At 55.8% G+C, this 21442-nt stretch overlaps 1 protein-coding gene across 4 annotated transcripts in view; it reads right to left on the bottom strand.

Moving 5' to 3' along the window:
* The window catches only part of SRL (sarcalumenin), a 34395-nt gene extending 15661 nt beyond the window's left edge, over positions 1–18734 (bottom strand). The window contains exons 1-3 of one of the 4 annotated variants that reach the window (XM_053275907.1): positions 18513–18734; positions 5171–6424; positions 213–317 (exon numbers count right to left, since the gene is read on the bottom strand). In XM_053275907.1, the coding sequence (XP_053131882.1) occupies positions 213–317; positions 5171–6424; positions 18513–18579 (1426 nt within the window). In that variant the 5' untranslated portion in view covers positions 18580–18734. The remainder of the gene's footprint in view (positions 1–212; positions 318–5170; positions 6425–18512) is intronic. The other 3 variants (XM_053275909.1, XM_053275908.1, XM_053275911.1) reach the window with 3 other exon arrangements.
* Between the last annotated feature and the right edge of the window lie 2708 nt (positions 18735–21442).

Here is a 21442-nt window from a genome sequence, read left to right as displayed (position 1 = left end):
CCCTGGGGAAAAAAACCCAAATTTCCCCCAGGAAAAGAACTCAGAAACGCCCCCCCGTCCCACCCCCCAAGTCACCACATCTCTAGGTGCAGCAGAGACCCCTTGGAGAAGAGACCCGGCAAGAGCAGGGGAGGTATGCCTGTGTCTCTCTCCAGATGACCCTGAGCAGGGAGGGGGCCGCCTTCTCCGCCCAGAGCCCCCCCTCCTACTGCTACCTGAGTAGTCGTCCGCAGGCTTCTCCTCCTTCAGCTTCAAGGTGCTCTCGATGTGGGAGCGGTCCCTGGCCGTGGCAGCCTCCCCAGCATCGTTGACTTCTTCTGCAGAAAGAGCAGAGAGAGCATCTCAGCCCACAGCAGGAACTCTGTGAGAGAGCCAGAGTGGTGTAGTGGTTAGAGTGCTGGACTAGGACCCGGGAGACCCGAGTTCAAATCCCCATTCAGCCACTTCTCTCTCAGCCTAACCTACTTCACAGGGTTGTTGTGAGGAGAAACTCAAGTATGTAGTACACTGCTCTGGCCTCCTTGGAGGAAGAGTGGGGTTCAAAATGTAAGATAGATAGATAGATAAATAAATAAAAACTCAGGCAAGACTGCCCAGAACGCCATCCCTTCTTTCCCCCAGCAGGCTCCTTCAGGTCTTTAACACACAGTGCCTGTTCCCTTACACAGACACTCCCCCCTCCCTCCCGGCGAACAAGGATTTCCGCTGGTGCCAAGTGTGGCCGGAGTTTGGGGCCGCCTGGCAAGGGACCAACAGCTGCCAGAGGAGGAGGAATACTGGGCTAAATTTAGACGCTGCTGCATTCTGACTGCACAGCGAGTGGCAAGGAGACCTCTCTGACTCACACACAAAAGAACGGAAGAGAGGCCAAGGGGCATTTTCACAACACACACCTTTCGGGGCCTCTCCAGAGTCCAGACCAGACCAAAAGAAGTTCTTAAAGCCAGACAAATACGGGATACTTTTGAATCTAGTTAGCATGCTGGCCACTTGCAGTTTCTTGTTTGGATTACGGATGTGGTACGTGCCAAACAATTAAACACCAAACAATGTAAACCTGACGGGGCAGAATGCAGGGATTTCAAAGCTCAGCTTTGCTCACCGTTTTCCTGTGGCTGAAGAACTTTGGGACGGGTCATGTGCAGAGAACACTTTCAAGATAGTCCAAAAGGCAGGGGCGTAGCTAGGGGAGAGGGGGCCTGTGTTCACCCCTTTCCCCGGCGGGAGATAATGAAGAAAATAGGGAGGGGTGCAGCTGGGGGGCTCTCAAGAGCTTAGGAGCCTGAGTTCTTTGAACCCATTTGCTAAATTATAGCTACGCCCCCGCAGAAAGCCCTCCTTTAATGAAAGAGCACCCCTCGCAACACCCACCCTCCTGCCCCCCTGCTTGCACTTTAGTTCTCCCAAGCACCAAGAAGGCTGCAAAGGCGTCATCGCACACACATGCGCACATGCGCATAGATAGTGCACAGTCACGATTCATTCAGTGCTGGTAGGGCTGTGCAGTGCTTTGTGTTTAATCTGCGGATTCAGGCATTGCTTTAACTGTTGCTGCATTTCTAGCATTCTCTTACTGCATTAAGGCTGGTCTTAGGTTTTCATGTAATGCTGCTTTAACTTTTATTGTCGTAAGTGGTCTTGAACATTATCGAAGGGATCAATCACTCAATATTTATTATGCTCAGCCCCAGGGAATGCACTCCCTGTCAAAAGCAGAGCTGTTTTAAAAAAGACCCTTCAGACGCACCTGTTTTCTCAGGCTTTTAATTAATTGATTTTAAATGGTCCGTTTAGATCATTAAATTGTTTTAATCATTTTATGGTGTTCGGTACCTGTATTTTAACTTGTGTACACCACCTAGGGATTCACATGTCAGGCAGTATATAAATATGATAGATAGGTTGATAGGTAGATAGATAGGCCATTGCATATACGCAAAATACAATAGAATCAAGATAGATACAACTAAAACAGATGCATTTTTAAAAAGGCCCATCAAATCAACTTTTCCAGGAATAAAACAAGCTCACAGCCTCCTTGCTGCCACTGCGAATGCATACATCACATATGGAGAGTCATCACACAATAATCCCTCCACCACCACCTCATGGGGCAATCTGTCAGGATCCTGCTGATGAACAGTTGCCAGAAATTTCTTCCTTGGCTTATTGGAGGGAGAAGGTGGGCCAGGCATGTCCGAGGGAGATGGCCAGGCCCCTGTGCTGGTTTTCCTGTCCTGGACATGAAATTCATCTGGCAAGCAGGACTTCTTGACTACCATCTCACGCCCCACCTCTGCAGCGGGAGGAGAGCTCCCAAGCACGAATTGTCCCCTTGGCTAAGCAGGGTCCACCCTGGTTTGCATGAATGGGAGACTACATGTGTAAGCACTGCAAGATATCCCCCTCAGAGCTATCCTCAGAGCGGGTGGGGCCGCTCTGAGAGGAGCAGAAGGTTCCCAGTTCCCTCCCTGGCAGCATCTCCAAGACAGGGCTGAGAGAGACTCCTGCCTGCAACCTTGGAGAAGCTGCTGCCAGTCCGTGCTGAGCTAGATGGACCAAGGGTCGGACTCAGTATATGGCAGCTTCCTCTGTTCCTAGGCAGCAGGATCCAGCTCAGCTGCCTCCTTGGACAGGGGGATGTCCTAAGAGGGCCCTTCCCACCTGGTGGTCTTTCGGCTGGCCAGGCATCCCTGACCCCTGAGCTACATACAGCCTGGGGCAACAGACAATGGGAAGTAGATCAAGTATGTGTCCTCATTCACAAATTAAGAGGCTGCTTCTCACAATGAAAAGCTGGGGTGGGGGGAGTGCCCAGCCAGAACAGGAGGGAGCCTTGTGCTCTCCTAAGCCTGTCTTTGCAAAGATCAAGGTAGGAGAGAGCTGGGGAGGGTGGCTTTTTGTCCACCCTGGGTAAAATGCTGGGGGCAGAACGTGGGTTAGCCGTGGCCGTCCTACCCGGCTCCCACCTCCCACACGAGGAGAGCTGGCCTGGCCTTGTGGCAGCAAGCATGAATTGCCCCCTTTGCTAAGCAGGGCCTGCCCTGGTTTGCATTTGACTGGGAGACTACATGGAGACGAATACGAATGCAACAAATGTTTATATGGCGCTTTTCAGCCAAAGTTCCCAAAGCGGTCTACATACAGAAGTTAATTAATTAATTAATTCAACGGCTGCCTGTCCCCCAAAGGCTCACAGTCTAAACAGACTGGATGAGCACTGGAAGATATTCCCCTTAAGGGATGGGACTGCTCTGGGAAGAGCATCTGCATGCTTGCAGGCAGAGGGTTCCAAATTACTTCCCTGGCATCTACAGATAGGGTTGAGAGAGACTCCTGCCTGCAACCTTGAAGAAGACGCTGCCAGGCTGTGAAGACAATACTGAGCTAGATAGACCAATGGTCTGACTCAGTCTATGGCAGCTTCCTATGTCCCCCTCCGCCTCCCGTGATCTTTGCAAGTCCACAACCGCCAATCGGGAGCGCGCACGGCTCTCCCCTGCCCTGGCTCGGTGCTTCTTCGCCTGCCTCTTCATTGCAAGAATGAGCTCCATCCATGACCCGCACTGGCAATCCTGCTTCCCCTGTTGTGTGGCTGAATGCAGAAGGGAAGCTCGCCCTCTCCCCACCCTTTGGTCCCGGCCACCGTGCCTGGCTGGGCCTGCGCACGTGGGGCGGGTCCCCTTGACCTGCCGTGGGGGCAACTCCAGTTCGCATCACTGGAAGTGCTGGGCCGGGCAGAAGATGCTCAGCAGAGCTGCGATGCCAGCTGGGCTGCTGACGGCTGGAGAAAGGCCTCTCCTGGTCCCCCAAAATAGCCCTTTGACTCATCTCTGGTGACATGTAGCCAAGCCCAGCATTGACAAAGGGCTGCTCCGTCCTGCTTCCTGCCCCCACCCGCCACCATGCATGGCAAGGGGCCATGTGATCACTTGCATGGAATCCTCCATGCTATGCCAGGACCTTCTTTTTAAAGAACCCCCTTCTGAGCTTCCTGCCAGCCACTCACACTGCCTTTAGAGGTCCGGGTTACAATAACTCGGGTTTTCAGTACCTTTCTGCTACGACCTAACAGCCCAGGTGGCCTAGTATGGAGATTCCGTATTTCTACAGAAGCCAGCCAAAAGGTCGGGGTGGGGTGGGGGACCTTCTAGCAGGGCCTTGGCACGATAACCTGGTGAATTCCTCAAATGGCACATCTGCTAAGCTGCTGGAGACACTTCCTTTAGGCACAAGACCCACGAGGGCACAAGCCCCCCCCCTGGGCAACCCCTGCAGCCAGGGCTGGTCTGTCCTCCAGGCAAACTAGGTGGCTGCCTAGGACACCGTGCAGGGAGGGGCACCACCAACGGCTGGGCTCACGGGCCACTCACATGGGAGGCCCTGCTCCTGCAGGTAGGCGCGCCTCCAGCTGTCAGAGCAAGTGAGCGGGCAGGCAGCCAAGCAGGCTCTCCCCGTCCCTGTTGCCCACCCGGCCACCCACTTGCTTTCTTTGCTGCCTCCGCCCTCCACTCCTGCTGCTCTTGGCTGCTTCTGGGCAGCTGGCCTGCTGTGTGCATTCTAATTAGCGTTGCCACGTGTCGCATGGCAACATCATGCAGCAGGCTGGCTGCCCAGTGGTGGGCGGAGGCAGCCGAGAGAGCGAGTGGGCAGCCGGGTGGGCGACGGGGACCGCCCGCCTGATGGGATGCACCTGGCCCTGTGGGCGAAGAGGCGGGCAGCGCCAAAGGTCAGGCTGTGCCTGGGGCGCCGCCAACCCTTGGGCCGGCACGGCCTGCGGCCAGCCTGCCTGGGAAGTGAGATTCCTCTTAGGCTGTCGGCTTCTGGGCAGAGTTTTGTCATTTTCCCCAGGCAAAAGTGTGGTCCATTGGTGCAATGCCCACATTCCTCTCCAGCAGAAGGCAAGAGCATGCAGAAGGGGGCACAAGGCCCAGCGCCCCCGCCCCCCCAGCTTATTCTCCATCCCCACTAAAAAGTGTGGGCTGCTTTTTCAACCCCCTCTGTCGCTACCCCCACTGACCATTCCCCACCCCAACCCTTTGCCACGGCCTGCTGGGTGAAAGCATCAGGCAGGGAGGGGGCAGGTGGGTTTCCTGGGGCCACTGGGGGAGGTTTTGTTTTTTGTTTTTAACTCAGCACCACAATATGGGAGGAGGAGGAAAGCCAGGACCTCTCTGGGTCAGCTGCACAGCGGCCTCGGCTGCCGGGGGGTTGCTGTGGCCTGCTGGGCTGGAGGGCTCCGTTGTCATGTCTGCAGCCGGAGCAGGGCTGGCACGGTCCGACTCCGAGGGCGGGTCCTCGCCTTGGCCCAGGGCATCTTCGTGTGTGACATCTCCGGGGGTGTCTCCCCTTGCCGCCGCCGCCTCCGTCACGCCTTTCCCCAAGCCAGCCTCCTCTTTCCCGTCTTCAGATTCTTCCTCTCTGGAATCCTCTCCAGCACCGTCTCTGTCTTCATGGACAGTATCTTCTCCCACTTTGCGAGAAATCTCTTCTCCTGCCAAGGTGGCATCCTCTGCTTCTGCTTCTGCTGGCTGGCCACCCGAGTCTTCTCCGCCCGCCTCCCTTGCCTCTGTGGCCTCCTCCTCCTCTTCTTCAGAATCTTCTTCCTCCTCGGAATCTTCTTCCTCCTCGGAATCCTCCACCTCTTCCTTCTCGAGTGACCCGAGACCATCGGCCTCCCCTCGCTCCATCTCTTCTTCTTCTTCTTCTTCTTCTTCTTCTTCTTCTTCTTCTTCTTCTTCTTCTTCTTCTTCTTCTGGGCTGGCACTGTCTTCCTCTCCAGGATCTTCTCCTCCTGCTCCCTGAGGCTCCCCTTCCTCTTCAGACTCATGCAGATCTGGTGCCCCCACAGGGGCGCTGTCATGGAGGCCTCCGGCTTCTTCGCCTGAGTCAGCAACTGGCGTGATATTGGCCACTGGAAGAGACAATTCCTCTCTGGCCTCTGGGGAGTGGAGAAGGCTCCTAGAGGGCCCTGTTCTGCCTCCGGAGGCCGCGTCTCTGCCTTCTCCCCCGGAAAGGCCCTGCTTGTTCTTCTCGGCCTCTTCTGGCGTCTCCTCTCCAGGCGACAGCGCCTCTGTGTCGACCACCGAGATTTTTGCTGGCTCTTCTGGGCCCTCTCCTTGCCCTCCTCCAGGGCTTCCCTCTGGTTCCACGCCAAGGGCTGCATCCTGCTCTTCTAGCCCAACAGCCTCCGCATCCAGATGAGCACCTGCCCGGCTGGACCCGCCGGTGGGAGGGCCTCCGCTGCTGGAGTGGCCCTCCTGCCTCTGGAGGCGCTGGAGGGGGATGCCCTCCCCGGGAGGTCTGGCTGTGCCTCCATAGAGCAGCTCCTCCTTCTCCACCAGACTTGGGTCTCCAGGCAGCAAGCCGCCCTCGGCAAAGCTGGCAGGGTCTTCGGGGCCATCCGGGGCAGAGACTTGCAGCTCTAAATGGTTAGAACATGATCAGTCAGTGGGATCTGCGCCTGGCCTGCCCTTCGCCTCAAAACAGCCGGTGCGCATTTACCCAGTGCTGGGTGCATGCACGCCTGCCTCGGAAGGAGGTGCAAGGCCCCCTTGCCTAATAAAGGGACGTCGATGCTGCTGCTGCCGCCGCCGTGCATTCGGAGGCTCTCATAAATACATTCTCCGGCCTCTCCCCAGCACCAGGCTGGCTGTTACTGCTCCTATCAATAAACTGGGTGCAAACAGGTGCTGGTCGCTCGAATGACACAGGCCGTCCTGAGGAAGCCTCCCGGCTTTCTTGCCTTTCCAGGCCAGCCGGACCGAAGCAGCCCAGGGCAGGGGAGGGAGGAGGAGAGCAGGGCGGAGAGGCTGCAAGTCCTTCCAAAGGGGCTAGCGTCTTCCAGGCTTCTAGAGTCCGGTGCCACTGAAGGCCAGGAAAGGCTAAGGGAGAGGGAAGCTCTCTGACTCTTGCACACCACGGAGCCTTACTAAAGATTCAGGGCACAGTTCAGGGGCCCAGAGGTGTTTGCCTCTTTGTGCAAACGCAGACCCAGCCCTGTTATCTGAAGAGACTGGCCAGGCAACACTTTTATTTTTATTTTATTTTATTTTATTTACATTGTTTTATCCTGCTCTTCCTCCAAGGAGCCCAGAGCGGTGTACTCCATACTTAAGTTTCTCCTCGCAACAACCCTGTGAAGTCGGTTAGGCTGAGAGAGAAGTGACTGGCCCAGAGTCACCCAGCAAGTCTCATGGCTGAATGGGGATTTGAACTCAGGACTCCCCGGTCCTAGTCCAGCACTTGAACCACTACACCACACATAGTCACTCTTCCCGCCGGCTCCTGCCGTGATCTTTGCAAACACATCCCGACCGAGCTCTCCGATGTGCTTAGCATCTGCTTAGCAAGCAGGTCCCACGTTCAATCCCTGACAGCAAGTATGGGAGAGACTCCTGCCTGAAACTGGGGAGAAGCTGCTGCCGGTCAGTGCAGACAGTATGGAGCTAGATGGGCCAAGGGTCGGACTCAGGCAGCTCCCTATGTCCCTGTGCCTGCCTCATCAAGGGAGGTTCCCTGCAAACGCACCTCGCACGCACCTCGTGCACCGAGCGTGCATTGCCAGAGAGGGGAGTCTGCTCACACCAGCCCCGGGACGGTTCCCTGCAGCCTTCCCTTTTCTGCCCACCCCCCCTCACTTCAAAGGCACGGGGAGTGTCGCCCCTAACAGCGGTCCACCCCCCCCCACCCCCCGCAAGTCCAAGCCCCTCCATGCATGCTTGATTACGGGTGATCCTGCACCAGGGATGCTGCCGCCGCCGCCGCCGCCACGTAGCTGCTACTGCTAGATTGCGATTGCTGCTGCGTGGATTTGGCCAGCATCCCAGGGGGGCGGGGCGGGTCACCTGCACCCTCCCCAGGCTGCCCACCCACTCGCCCACCCTCGTTTCTCATTCCACAATGGATGCCTGAAATGAAGCCTGAGAAATGAAGCCGCCCCCAGCAGAAGCAGCTGCTGCTCAGATGAATAATCCCCTCCAAAGGCTGGGTCCCACGTGCCGGCATGACACAGCGGCAGCCCTCCCTTTGTGTTCGGGTATCCAGGCTGGTGGCCCACCCACTCTCCAGCCAGATGGGGGAGGAGAACAGGTGGGCGGGGGCGGAAGGGAGCAGCTAAAGCTCCCAGCCCCTCCCTTTGGGCCCGCCCCCGATTGAGGCTAAAGGAGGCACTTTGGCGTTGGGGGCATTGGGTTCAGCTGAGGCGGGATGCTTAGGGACATAGGAAGCTGCCACATACTGAGTCAGACCATTGGTCGATCTAGCTCAGTATTATCTACCCAGACTGGCAGCGGCTTCTCCAAGGTTGCAGGCAGGAATCTCTCTCAGCCCTATTTTGGAGATGCTACCAGGGAGGGAACTTGGAACCTAGATGCTCTTCCCAGAGCGGCTCCATCCCCTGAGGGGAATATCTTGCAGTGCTCACACATCAAGTCTCCCATTCATATGCAACCGAGGCAGACCCTGCTTAGCTAAGGGGACAAATCTTGCTTGCTACCACAAGACCAGCTCCTCTCCAACTTTATTTCTCCGACCCCCAAAACACTGGTATGGCTATGCTCTCCGGCCTCAGAGATAGGAACCTAGTAGAAAGCTGCCTTTTACTAAATCTGACCCTTGGTCCATCTAGCTCAGCACTGCCAACTCTGACTGGCAGCAGCTCTTGGGCGTTTCTGGCAGGAGTCTTTCCCAGCCCTACCTGAAGATGCCAGGCAGGGATGTAGCTATAATTGAGTGGATGGGTTCAAAGAACCTGGGCCTCCCAGCTCCTGAGGGCCTCCCAGGTCCACCCCTCCCAGTTTTCTTCATTATCTCTCTCACTCCGCTGGGCCCTGCTGCCAGGGAGTGAACCTGGGACCTTCTGCATACTAAACAGATGCTCTTCCACTGAGCTGCAGCCCCATCCCCTAAGGGGATGTCTTACACCAGGGTTTCTTAACCCTGGGCTCCCAGATGTTGTTGGACTACAACTCCCATCATCCCCAGACATGGCCTTTGTGGCTGAGGATGATGGGAGTTGTAGTCTAACAACATCTGGGTGCCCGAGGTTAAGAAACCCTGTCTTACAGCACTCACATGTAGTCTCCCATTCAAATGCAAGCCAAGGCAGACCCTGCTTAGCAAAGGGGACAGTTCCTGCTTGCTATCACAAGACCAGCTCTCCACACCAGACAGGAATGGCAGGGAGGGGGCCAGCTCCTTGGCATGTGGGGTCTGAGCCATTAGAAGCTGGGTGGATTCAAAACTGACCCCTTAGAACACAAGAAAAGCCCCTCTGGGACAGGCCGAGGCCCATCCGGTCCAGCATCCGGCTTCATGCAGTGGCCGGCCAGATGCATCTGGGAAGCCTGCAAGCAGGGACCTTCCATGGTGCCCCGATGGTGCCAGAGAACCTTGGCCCACATGCTTCTGGAGTTCCCCACAGTAAGGGGGCCGCAGACTGGTGCATTTGGGACATTCAGGCCGTTATCACCAGGGGCTTCTGCTGCCCACACCTGGCCAGGTCTCCAAAGGGCTGCCCACCTCCCGCTCGGAAGCCTGGCTCCATGAAAGTGAAGCCTGGCTCCACTTGGCTCCACAAAAGTGAAGCCTGGCTCCACTTGGCTCCATGAAAGTGAAGCCTGGCTCCACTTGGCTCCATGAAAGTGAAGCCTGGCTCCACTTGGGTCATGGTGGCATTATGCAGGAACCAGGTAGGAGGGGAGGACGTGAGGCCAGATGCACAGTGCCTTGGACTACAGTGCACTTTAGCAATCTGTCTGTATTAAAAGCGCTCATGTATTTGAGGAACCAGGACACAAGCTATGGTGACAGAGGGCGTATGGTACATCTACAAGAAAGTGGAGAGAGCGGCACTTTGTGAGAAGGAGCAGATTCCCTGCCACTGTTGGCTGAATTGGTGGTGGGAGGGGTTGTTCCCACCTCCCATCACTTGAGTGTTATGCTGTAATAAGCGGGGGGGGGGCAGGGGGCTTGCTATCTGGTTAATTGAAGCATTTATTCCTTCTTTCTTGGCCTATGGGCATGTGCATGTGTACACTATTTTATAATGGGGGAAGTTATGAAGCATCTACTGTATTGACGTATATGGGGATGATGTTTTTCCTGCAACAGGAAACAGAGGGTAGGTATAAATGGAGAGTTTTCACAATGGAGGGAAGTAAGAAGTGGGGTCCCCCAGGGATCTGTACCGGGACCGGTGCTTTTAAATTTATTCATAAATGATCTAGAAGCAGGGGTCAACAGTGAGGTGGCCAAATTTGCAAATGATACCAAACTCTTTCGGGTAGTGAAATCCAAAACTGATTGTGAAGAGCTCCAAAAGGATCTCTCCAAACTGGGGGAGTGGGCGACAAAATGGCAAATACGGTTCAACATTGGCAAGTGTAAAGTGATGCACATTGGGACGAAAAACCCCAACTTAAAGAATACGCTGATGGGATCTGAGCTGTCGGTGACTGACCAGGAGAGGGATCTTGGGGTCATGGTGGACAGCTCATTGAAAGTGTCGACTCAATGTGCAACAGCTGTGAAAAAAGCCAATTCCATGCTAGGGATCATTAGGAAGGGGATTGAAAATAAAACTGCTAATATTATAATGCCCTTATACAAAACTATGGTGCAGCCACACCTGGAGTACTGTGTACAATTCTGGTCACCACATCTAAAAAAGGACATTGTAGAACTGGAAAAGGTGCAGAAGAGGGCAACCAAGATGATTAGGGGCCTAGAGCACCTTCTTTATGAGGTAAGGCTACATCACCTGGGGCTATTAGTTTAGAAAAAAGACGGCTGTGGGGAGACATGATAGAAGTCTATAAAATAATGCATGGTGTGGAGAAAGTGGATAGAGAGAAATTATTCTCCCTCTCACATAACACTAAAACCAGGGGTCATCCCATGAAATTGATTGCCGAGAAATTTAGGACCAACAAATAGAATTACCTTTTCACACTTTGACTTCACACAATCAATTTGTGGAATTCTCTGCCACAAGATGTGGTGACAGCCAACAATCTGGATGGCTTTAAGAGGGGTTTGGATAACTTCATGGAGGAGAGGTCTATCAACAGCTACTAGTCGGAGGGCTATAGGTCACCTCCAGCCTCAAAGGCAGGATGCCTCTGAGTTCCAGTTGCAGTGGAGTAACCGCAGGAGAGAGGAGAGCTGGTCTTGTGGTAGCAAGCATGACTTGTTCCCCTAGCTAAGCAGGATCCACCCTGATTGCATATGAAAAGGAGACTAGAAGTGTGAGCACTGTAAGCTATTCCCCCTAGGGGATGGAGCCGCTCTGGGACGAGCATCTAGGTTCCAAGTTCCCTCCCTGGCAGCATCTCCAAAATAGGACAAGATTTTTGGGGGGACAAGATTTGTTTATAGAACCAACAAACTACCAAAGCACAATTATATACAAAGTGGTTGTTTGTACATCATAAATCTACAAAGATTTACAAACAAGGATTTGGTAACCCACAGCATTATAAAGTATATGCAGGCATTACTGTAAATGGTGGGGGGTAATGGGTTTTTTTTTTTACATCCAACATCCATTTCCATAATTTGTCCCATTGCTGTTCAGAAGAGATACACTTGTCTTTTTGCACATAACCATACTAACTTTTCCAGAAGAAATTTACTGTCTCATCTGCGTGAACCTCTCGGTCACATCTTCCCTCCCTATTCCTATGCAGGAGCATTGCATAAATGACATACAGGTTTACTGACCTGATTACGAGAAGGGGAACGTTCCAAATCCCTAGTATGAGGGCACCCGCGTTTCCTTGAAGGTTTCTTTCTGGGACCTCGAAAAGAGGTTCTATCGCTCAAACCCGAGGTTAGTTCTTCCCAAGTCTGTTTTTCCAAATCAGGGCACTCTAACAACTTGCTTACTCCCTGCCACACTCTTTTGGCTACAGAGAGATTCCTGCCTGCAACCTTGGAGAAGCTGCTGCCAGTCTGTGTAGACAATACTGAGCTAGATGGACCAAGGGTCTGACTCAGTATATGGCAGCTTCCTATGTTCCTCCTGCCTGTAGGCTTCCAGCGGCATCTGGTGGGCCACTGTGTGAAACAGGATGCTGGACCAGATGGGCTTCCTTGGGCCTGAACAGCAGGGCTGGTCTTATGTTAACTGTAATTTGTTTCTGTAACTTGCAAATCCCTCCCTCCGCCGCCCTGCGGTAACCTTTTTTTTTGCTTCTGATTTGGCTGTTCTCTTCATTGTAAGTGACTGTAATTGGAACTGTACTCGTAGCATGTTCGTTTTTAATATAACAACCTGAAAACGAAACCTGGCTCTGTGAAAGGCTGCGGCTGCTCCCGAGCATCTGGGGATGCCGGAGGAGGGATTTCCGGGCCGTAGCCTGGACCCCAGCCGCAAGGGAGCCCCCCAGAGAGGGCCACTGGGTCCAATCTCTCCTCTTCCTCCAAGCGGGCTCTAGAACGGCTCTCAGCCGAGGAGGAACCCGGGGCTGGCTTGCTGCTGCTTCTCCTTCTCCTTTGGGGCTCAGCAAGGACAGCTGGGGACATGGGGGTGCCCCCTCTTGATCTAAGCTCCCCCAGTGGGAAGGGCTTCTGGACCCTCATTTCCGGTGACCTTCAAGGTGTTCTCTGAGGAGACCTCCCCTGGCCCCGGCCGCCCCCAAACTGAAGGCCCAACTATATCGAGCTCTGAATTGTGCTGACCTGCAGATGGCAACGGGATGATGATCTCTTGCAGCAGAAACGGGCTGAAGGTTACGGGCTTAACACCCAGCGGCCCTCCTCGCCCGGCTAAAAATACCGCCAGCAACTGGGTGGGGAAGCCGCCGCCGCTGCTGCTGGGAAAGGGAAAGGAAAGGCTGTGCCGTCGAGTCGGTGTCGACTCCTGGCGCTCACAGAGCCCTGTGATTGTCTTTGGTCGAATACAGGAGGGGTTGGCCATTGCCTCGTCCCTCACAGTATGAGATGATGCCTTTCAGCACCTTCCTAGATCGCTGCTCCCCGATATAGGAGTTTCCCATATTCTGGGAAACACACCAGTGGGGATTCGGACCAACGGCCTCCTGCTCTCTTGGCAGGCTGCTTCCCTGCTGTGCCATTAGGTGACATGCTGGGAGAAACCCAGAGCCGAAGGAGCGCCCTCCTCCTCCTCCTCCTCCGCCACACCGACCCTCGCAGCCATCTCTGCTGGGAGGCGGCCCACAGCCTCGGCAGCCAGGAGGAGTCTAGCTCTGCTGCTCTCGAGGCCTGGGGGTGGGTGGGTGGGCGACAGTTGGGGACAGGAGCATCTCAAGCACGTCCCCGAAGAAGCCTCTTGAAAGCCGACACCCCAGGGACCCGCCATACAGTACTGGCCGCCTGCCATGCCCAGAGAGACAGGCACGGAGGAGGAGAGTCACAGGGGGGAGGCAAGCCGTCTTTAGCAGGCCACCACGCTCCCGCCTGGCACCCGGCTGGAGGAAGCGTCTGGGGGCAGCCCCAGGAGCCCGTCCCCAGGGCGACACTGCCACGGCTCCGCCCGGGCCAAAGGGGCTCCTCTGAGCCGCTGGCCAAGCTGTGGACATTCCTTGGCATCGGAGCACTTCCGGCCCCTGATGAGCTCCAAGGCAAACCTTCGCCCCTGGTCCGTCCCGCCCGCCCATGTCCACTGACACCCCTGGCAAGCGGTCTGTGCATTGCTCTGACCTGGGATGCTCATCCCAGCCAGCCCTGGGGTCACCAGAGGGGCCTCTCTCCTGGAGGAAGGAGGCTTGGTCCAGGGCTCCGCCTTTAAGCCACACTGCCCGCTCTGCCTAGAGATGTAAAGGCCAGGGGTGGGGGAGGGGAACGAACACACACACACACACACACACACCCCTTTTTTAAACTCCAGGAAAAAACCAGAGTTATTTGCGGGGGGGGGGGTGTGGAGACTCCCCCCCCCCGGGTTTCCCCCTGGCTTTCACATCTCTACTTTTGGACTTCTCTGCATGTTTGTAAATGAAGCGGGGCCAGACCTTTGAGCTCTTCCAGCCCAACCAGGGCTACCTGGGCAGCTCTTCCAACCAGGGCTACCTGGGCAGCGGCTTCCCAGGGTCTCCATGCAATCACACTCTCTGCCACTGAGTTATCACCCCCACCCCACCCCCAATCCCCGACACACCCCCAGTTTCCCAACAATGCTTCTCTTCCAGCGACAAGCAACAGCCACGACGACCCACTGGAACCAGCAGCTCACTTTCTGAGCCACCCCAGACTGACTCCTCTGCAGGGAGAAGGGCCCGGTCTCGCTGCCCCCCCCCTTGGCCCTTCTCCCCCCCCACCCCCGGCCACATCTCAGAGGTGTTTCCACAGTCCCTTTAGGAGGGGCCTCCCTCCCGGAGTGTTCAAAATGGGACCGCCAAACCCAGAGACTGCAGGGAGTCCAGCCTGAGCTCCAACCCATCAGGAAGCCCAGCGTGGCGCCTGCATCCAGGGCCTTTCAGGCTGGCCTGTCCGGCATTCACACATGGCCCCAGATGCTCCCTTGGGAAAGCGGCCAGCTCCTTGTGGGAACGGCTGGGAATGCCCCCTCTGCTGATAAGTTTCGGAACTGCTTGAAGGCAGCCACAGGAACCCGGATAGCATAGGAACGGAAGACACATAGGAAGCTACTGCCTTATAATGAGACCCTAAGTTGGTCCCGGTCCGTCTAGCTCAGTATTGTTTGCACCGGCTGGCAGCAGCTTCTCAGCCCGATCTGGAGGTGCCGGGGAGGGAACATGGAACCTTCGACATGCAAGCAGGCAGGCGCTCTACCCACAGTGGCCTCATCCCCTAAGGGGAATCTCTTGCAGTGCCCTCATGTGGTCTCCCATCCAAATGCAAACCAGGGCAAACACTGCTTAGCTAAGGAGACAATTCATGCTTGCTACCACAAGTCCAGCTCGCTTTGTGTGGGAGGCAGGAGCCCGAAAGGATGGCGAACGGCCACTCGGAAACTCCACACATCCCTAGGGTCATTTGGAAGGTGCATTTCAGGGCCTTGGCCAGTGCATTTCAGTGGGCATTCCCTGCCATTCATTCCAGTTCATTCTCTAGTCTGCTCCATGATCCTTGACATGTTGTAACAGAGCCCTCGGAATTGCCTATATCAATATCAAGTGGGGGGTGGGGTCACTGGGCAGTGGGGGAAGGAGGCTGAGGGCAGCGTGAGTTTGGCCGTCCCCCACGTCTGGCGTCGGGGGGGGGCAGAGGGGCCCCGCCGGCCTCCCCACGGCCCTCACTGCCTGCTCCCTCTCGCCCAGAGCCAGCCTGGAACCCCTTCCCCCAAACTGGGTGGGCAGACTGGGCAGTGGTGGGCTGAGGCTCCGCTGGGGGATCTACCCCCCCCGGCCACCGCCGCCTCCGCCACACAGCAACTGTTGTCGGCTGCCCTGCTGGGTATAAATTTAGCTCCCTTCCCTCCCCCACTCAGATTCCCCTGCTGGACTCTGAAGGCTTCAGCTCTGCAGCAATTAAGCCCGGGGGGGGGGGAGAAGGTGCTAACGAGGCCCCTGCCCTCCTGTCTGGTAGCCAAGGCCAGCTCCTCTGCTCTCTACTCCATCCGAGGAGCACAACCCAGCCTGGCTTCTTCTCGGCCACGCCTGCCCACCCCCCAGCCCCCAGCCCTGGTGCCTTTTGTGGAGAACTGGGCAAGGCTAAACTGGGGCTGAGCAAGATGCTTCCTTGGGCTGTGGAGTGGCAGGAGGGACAGCCCTCCCAGCCCAGCATGGATGTGTGCACGGAAAGGACGGATACCGGAGGGTTGCGGTGGCTGCGGTGGCAGGGGGACTTCATCTTGAGATCGCGAGTTTGAACAAGTGATGCAATCAGCCTCCACAGATACACAGCAAGGAGAAGAGGACGGACACCTCGACTACACCTTTAAACTCATCTGGAACCCGTTTGATGGCCAAAGCCTCCTGCCCAGCAGAACAAATGTTTTCGTTTTCTAAGATATTCGGCAATCCCAAGCTTTTTTTCTTTTCTTTTTTGCAAGAGAGCTTTTGCCCTTCAGAGAACTGCGCTTCCCAACTAAGTTCCTTGGTTGAGAGACACTAGGATGGAAGTGGTCTGGAACTGGTTTAAAACATGCAGTATAGACACACCCTTGGAACGGCCTGACTCTGTAGGCCCACCCCTTTCCAGCCCTGATGCAAAGGGCACACACAGGCCCACCTTGCAAGAGCCCAGGAAAGAGATCGACATCTTCCCCATCCTTCCCCCGAGGAGGAGCTCAGAGGTTTTGCAGCCCTGCTTCAACTCCGTGCCATTCAGATCCTCAGTTTATCACTCCCCGCCCTCGAGAGAGAGAGCAAACCAGGGACACCCTGGGAGAAAAAGGGGGAAACGATGCCCGTCCAAGAATCAACTCTGCCAAGACCCAAAGACACTCTCCAGCCCGGGGGGGGGGGTTGACCCTAAAAAGGACCCCTGCCGCCAGTTCCCTTGGCAAAAGGGAAGCGTGGAGCAAAGCAGAAGCCAGCGAGCAGCGTCTGGACAGGCGGCAGGCAAGAGAGGCCGCGAGGGACAGGCAAGCAGGCCTTGAAAGAAAGGCCTCCCTTACTCCCCATGGGGTCAAAGCCCACAGAAGCACCAGGCCCACGGAACCTCCTGCCTTTGCAGCCTGTGGGTGCACAACTGGCACAGCACCTTCCCTGCTGGGCACTCAGCTAGAGGGCCCTGGAGCAGGGGTGTAGCAAGGTTGGAGTGGGCCCAGAGACAAGATTTCAAAATGGCCCCCCCCTCACTGAAGCTCAGCTCATGAAGTAAAGAAATCTTAAGTGAGGCCGAATAGAGGTAACAACAAGCATAGCAAAATGTGTGTGTGTGTGTGTGTGTGTGTGTGTGTGTGTGTGTGTGTGTGTGTGTGTATATATATATATATATATATATATATATATATACACATATATATATATATATATATATATACACACACACAGAGAGAGAGAGAGAGAGAGAGAGAGAGATCTCCTATGTGCCACAATAGATCATCCTAAATTATTTTTTAAAAGGGTTTTGTAAATTGTGGACGATGCAAGGCATTTAATGGTACTAGAGAAAGACCTGCTGTTCTGGTAGCTCCAGGTCTTAACACTCGGAGAATGAATACAACTGAAGGAAGCCCGGGTGGGTGCGCGGCTGGAGGAATCAGTCATGTGACTTGCCTCTAGGGGCCCTCCAGACAACTGTCTCACCTTGCCCTATGTTAGTTACGCCCCTGCCCTGGAGAGCTGAAGTGGAGCAAGTTTCCCCACAGGCCAAGGCCCAGTATAAGGGCCGGGGGGCCAGCCTGGGTTGGGGGGCCCAGCCTGGGTGTGGTGGCCCCATGTGGCAACCAGCCAGGCCCAGCCGTGCTTTGCGGGAGGAATGGTCCAGCTCTCCCACAGAACCAGCACACAGGCTGAAGACCCCACACCTCTCCCTCGAGAAACGCCGCACAGGCCTACGTTCTAGAGCAGGGGCTCCCCGGCTGTGGAACTCCTGCTGTTGCTAGACAACGACAACCATCCTCTCCAGGGAGTTGGGTGGGAAGCTGTCGCTCAGCAACCTCGGGAGGCCCACACATGGCTGAGCCCATTCTAGAAAGCCATCCCACCCCACCCTGGGAGGCCCTGGTGGGGACCCCGTGAGCGCGACTGGTGTGGCAGGAGGAGCATCTGGGGCTCAGGCGGCCTGCCCAGGACCCTTGCACAGCTCCCAAGGAGGCCGAGGTGGCACAGCAGGCTCCCGAGAGCCCCCCTCCCCAGCCCAGCCGGCCACAGCCAAGGGCACTCCACGCCACATGCCAGCCTGCTGGCGAGAGCGGAGGAGATCCCCCGCGCCTGCCCCCTTTTGTTCTGGGGCATGATAAAGGATGCCCTTAAAAGGAGGAAAGCCCGAGGAGTGGACTCCTGCGTGACAGGGGCAGAAGGCAGCAGCTGAGCTGGCCGTGGGGAGGGGAGGCACTCCGAGGGGCTCTGGGGGTCCAGTTACACGCCTGTTTCCATACTTAGCCGCTCCACGGCAGCCGGCCGGGCAGAGCCCAAGCAGGGCAGCCTGAGAGACCAAATTAACTCAAGGGCAACCAAGGGGAGGGCCGGCCAAGCCAGGCTCCTGGCCCAGGAGACCCGGCACGGAGCAGGGCTGGGAGGGCACCTGGCGAAAGGGCTTTGCTGCAGGGAGAAGCCGCCAAGCCCGGCCACCACAACCCACTGGCCTCGGCCAGCTTCCCTGGCGACCCACAGATCTGACCCTGCTCTGGCCTGGCCCCAAGGGGGTGTGGGAGGTAGCACTGCCTTTCCAGACTTCTCCCCAGAGAGAGAAACCTGCCCACTCCCAAGCCTAGAGGTTCAGCGTCCAGGGGGGCCACCACACCTCCCCACGGCTCTGGCTACTTCAGCCAGCGTTGCCACCAAGGGCCCCACGGTCACGTGGATGTGGGGCAGCAAGGCTGGGTCTCCTCTGGCACGGGCCAGCATGCAGACGGCGGCTGCCAAGAGGGAGCCCGGGGCAGGGAGGGCCACAGGGGAACCGGCGCAGCCTCGTACCTGCAGTCCCGAGGAGGAGGATCGGGGCCACGGCCACACAGCAACACAAGAGCCTCAGTCCTTTCATGGTGGCTGCCGGGGACTCGCTTCCCTTCCGCACCTCTCTTTATACCACGGCGGGGCTGTGGAGACTCTCGGGCAGGCAGCTGGCCGGCTGGTTTGCAGGGCCCTGCAGAAGTGCAGCTGGACTGCCCGGCCGAGGCCCCTCCCTGCCTGGCCACTTCAGCCCCAGCGTCACTCCCTGAGCAGGGAGAGGGGGGAGGCGAGTGGCGTGAGAGAGACGACAGCCGTGAGAGTCCCGGAATGGGCAGGAGGGAGGGAGGGAGGGAGAGTCTTACCGTCTGCCAGAGCAGTGCCGCCCGGGTGCAATTCAAGTTTCTAGTCCTCGAGGCTCTGGAGGCGATTCACAGCCCTGTCGCAGATCCACGTAGGAGAGAAAGTGGCGCTTGCTTGTTCTTGCTTGTTGAGCAAAACAAACCCAAAAAAAGGTCCAGGGAGACACAGGCTCAAATGTGCGGGGTTCTGGTGGCAATTGTGCCCCCACAACCCGGGTCGCTTCTCACACTCCGTTTGGTATCGGAGAGGAAGCTGCCGTCACACAAACCCGCGCCGCCAAACGTGCCTGTATATTGAAAGACACACGTTGGCAGTCTTCACGTGGCTCACATTTTATATATACATACCCTACATTATATATATGGCTGTGAGTGGCAGTGTACAGGGATTCCTCGATGAATACAACTCCCAGCATCCACAGCTGCAATGGCCTTTGGCTGGGGACTATGGGAATCGTAGTCAACAAGGTCTGGGAATCCCTGTTACAGAGAACACTGGTGAGGAGAAGGGTCAATTCCCTCCCCCAACTGAACAAAGTGTGTGTGGGGGGGGGCATTAGGCTGGAGATGGTGTGTGTGTGTGTGTGTGTGTGTGTGTGTGTGTGTGTGTGTGTGCATTTATTTATTTATTTTTATTTGGCAATGTTCCTCATGTACAAAAGAAAAGAAGGAGAGAAGCAGGAGTCATCCTCACCTCTTGCCGAGGAGAAATGAGGGTTCGGCTCTGTACCAGTCCACCCCACCTCCTCCGCTTGTGGACACAACAGCCAGCGTGGTGTAGTGGTTAGAGCAGGGGTTCTCACACTTTGGGTTCCCCAGATATTGTTGGACTGCAGCCATTGTGGCTGGGGCGGATGGGAGTTGTAGTCCGACACTATCTGGGGAACCCAGGCTTGAGAACTGCTGGATTCGAGCGTTGAGGCTAGGACCAGGGAGGACAGAGTTCAAACTGGCCCGTTCGGCCACGACATTCACTGGGTGGCTCTGAGCCAGACACTCCTCTCTTGGCCCAGCTAGTTCACAGGGTGGTTGTGGGGATAAAGAGGACCACGTACAGTCCTCGGGGCTCTTTGGATGAAGAATGGGATAGAAATGTAAAAACAAAACAAAAGTGTGGTGAGCAGGCTTTACTCTTGTGCAGAGCGCACAGGAGAGAGACTCAGGTTCTGTGGATGGAATTCTTTGCCAGTATGCAGAAGAGCAGGGGGTGCTGCTGACCCCCCCTTTCCTCCCCACAATTTGCAAAAGAGTAGCAGCATTACCTGGTAGAGTCAGCTGCCCCATGCTTATACCGCATTGTTCATTGAGAGCACAGCTGCTTGGGGTGGGTTGTGGCCCAGCCCAGCTCCTCTGATGAAACGATGCAGCCCTCAGCCCCTAAGAATCGCTTGCTTTCCACACACATCCCCGCCCAACCTCCAACAACATTCAGAGAGGATTTAAGATATGACCGCCAGGTTTGGAAGGTAAAAGATCGAGCAACATCTGCCCAGATCCATTTTCGAAAGGCTCCCTCCGGTGGGCATCGTAGAAACGGCAGGCAAGGGAGAGTGACTTCAGACCAACTTCAGAATTATTTACACATGAAGGGCCAGTTAAGGTTTCGTTGCGCATTTCGGAACATGAAAAGCAGCGCTTAATTTCTGCAACAGAGATGGATGCCTGCAGTTTGCTTTTCCCTGGCTTTTAGAAAGCTTCCCATAATAAAGTCGCAACATTTAATCAGCCAGATCAGTTAAGAAAAGCACCTTCAAGCTGACCAAAGGGGTGCCCCGATTAATGGGGCTGCAGATGTTTTAAAAAGTATTATTATTTTAAGGTTAAGTCCTTATTTTAAAAAACTGAAGGTGGCAAGCACCACCTGAGAGAGAGAGAAGACATACCTCCTTCTCTCCTGCAGTGTAGGGATTGGGCATAGACTGTAAGAGACCCGCTCTGCACGCAAAAGCTCCCAGGTTCAATCCCCACAGCATCTCCAGGTAGGCCTGGGAAGAGACTCCTGCCTGTAACCTTGGAGAAGCCGCTGCCAGTCTGCGCAGACAATACGGCGCTAGATGGACCAAGGGTCTGACTCGGTTGAAGGCGGCTTCCTGTGGTCCTCCTGTGGCGATGAATTGAAAATTCCATGTGTTCCTATGGCTCTCTGGAAGCAACCAGGGCTTTTCAGTGGGCATTTCCTGTCATTCATTGTAGTACATTCCTTGGATCACCCATTTTGCATGCAGAAGGTCCCACTTCCTCTCCCTGGAAGCATCTCCATGTAGGGCTGGGAGACTCCTGCCTGCAACCTTGGAGCAAGGGTTTGATTCAGTATGTGGCAGCTTCCCATGTCACTATGCCTCTTCAGAGATGCTAGCATCGCCTAAAAACTCCTACTGAAACGTCTTGAATCCGGTTATGCTCTGAATGAATGCACCCCTTTTTGTGTCAGATGGAGTGGGGGCAGGGAGCAGCTTTTCCTGACCCGAGAAAATTGCAGAGACACCCCCAGCATCCACCTCAACCGTGCCAGGAAGAGCTGCTGGCAACTTCGGGTATCCCAAAGGAGATTGAGGCAGTCATTCTCAAACATGGGTCCCCCCCAGGGTGTTGCTG

The sequence above is a fragment of the Hemicordylus capensis genome, chromosome 13 (genome assembly GCF_027244095.1).
Source record: "Hemicordylus capensis ecotype Gifberg chromosome 13, rHemCap1.1.pri, whole genome shotgun sequence".
Lineage (NCBI taxonomy): Eukaryota > Metazoa > Chordata > Lepidosauria > Squamata > Cordylidae > Hemicordylus > Hemicordylus capensis.
Note: the sequence above shows the minus strand (reverse complement) of the source record. Positions and strands in the feature narration are given on the sequence as shown.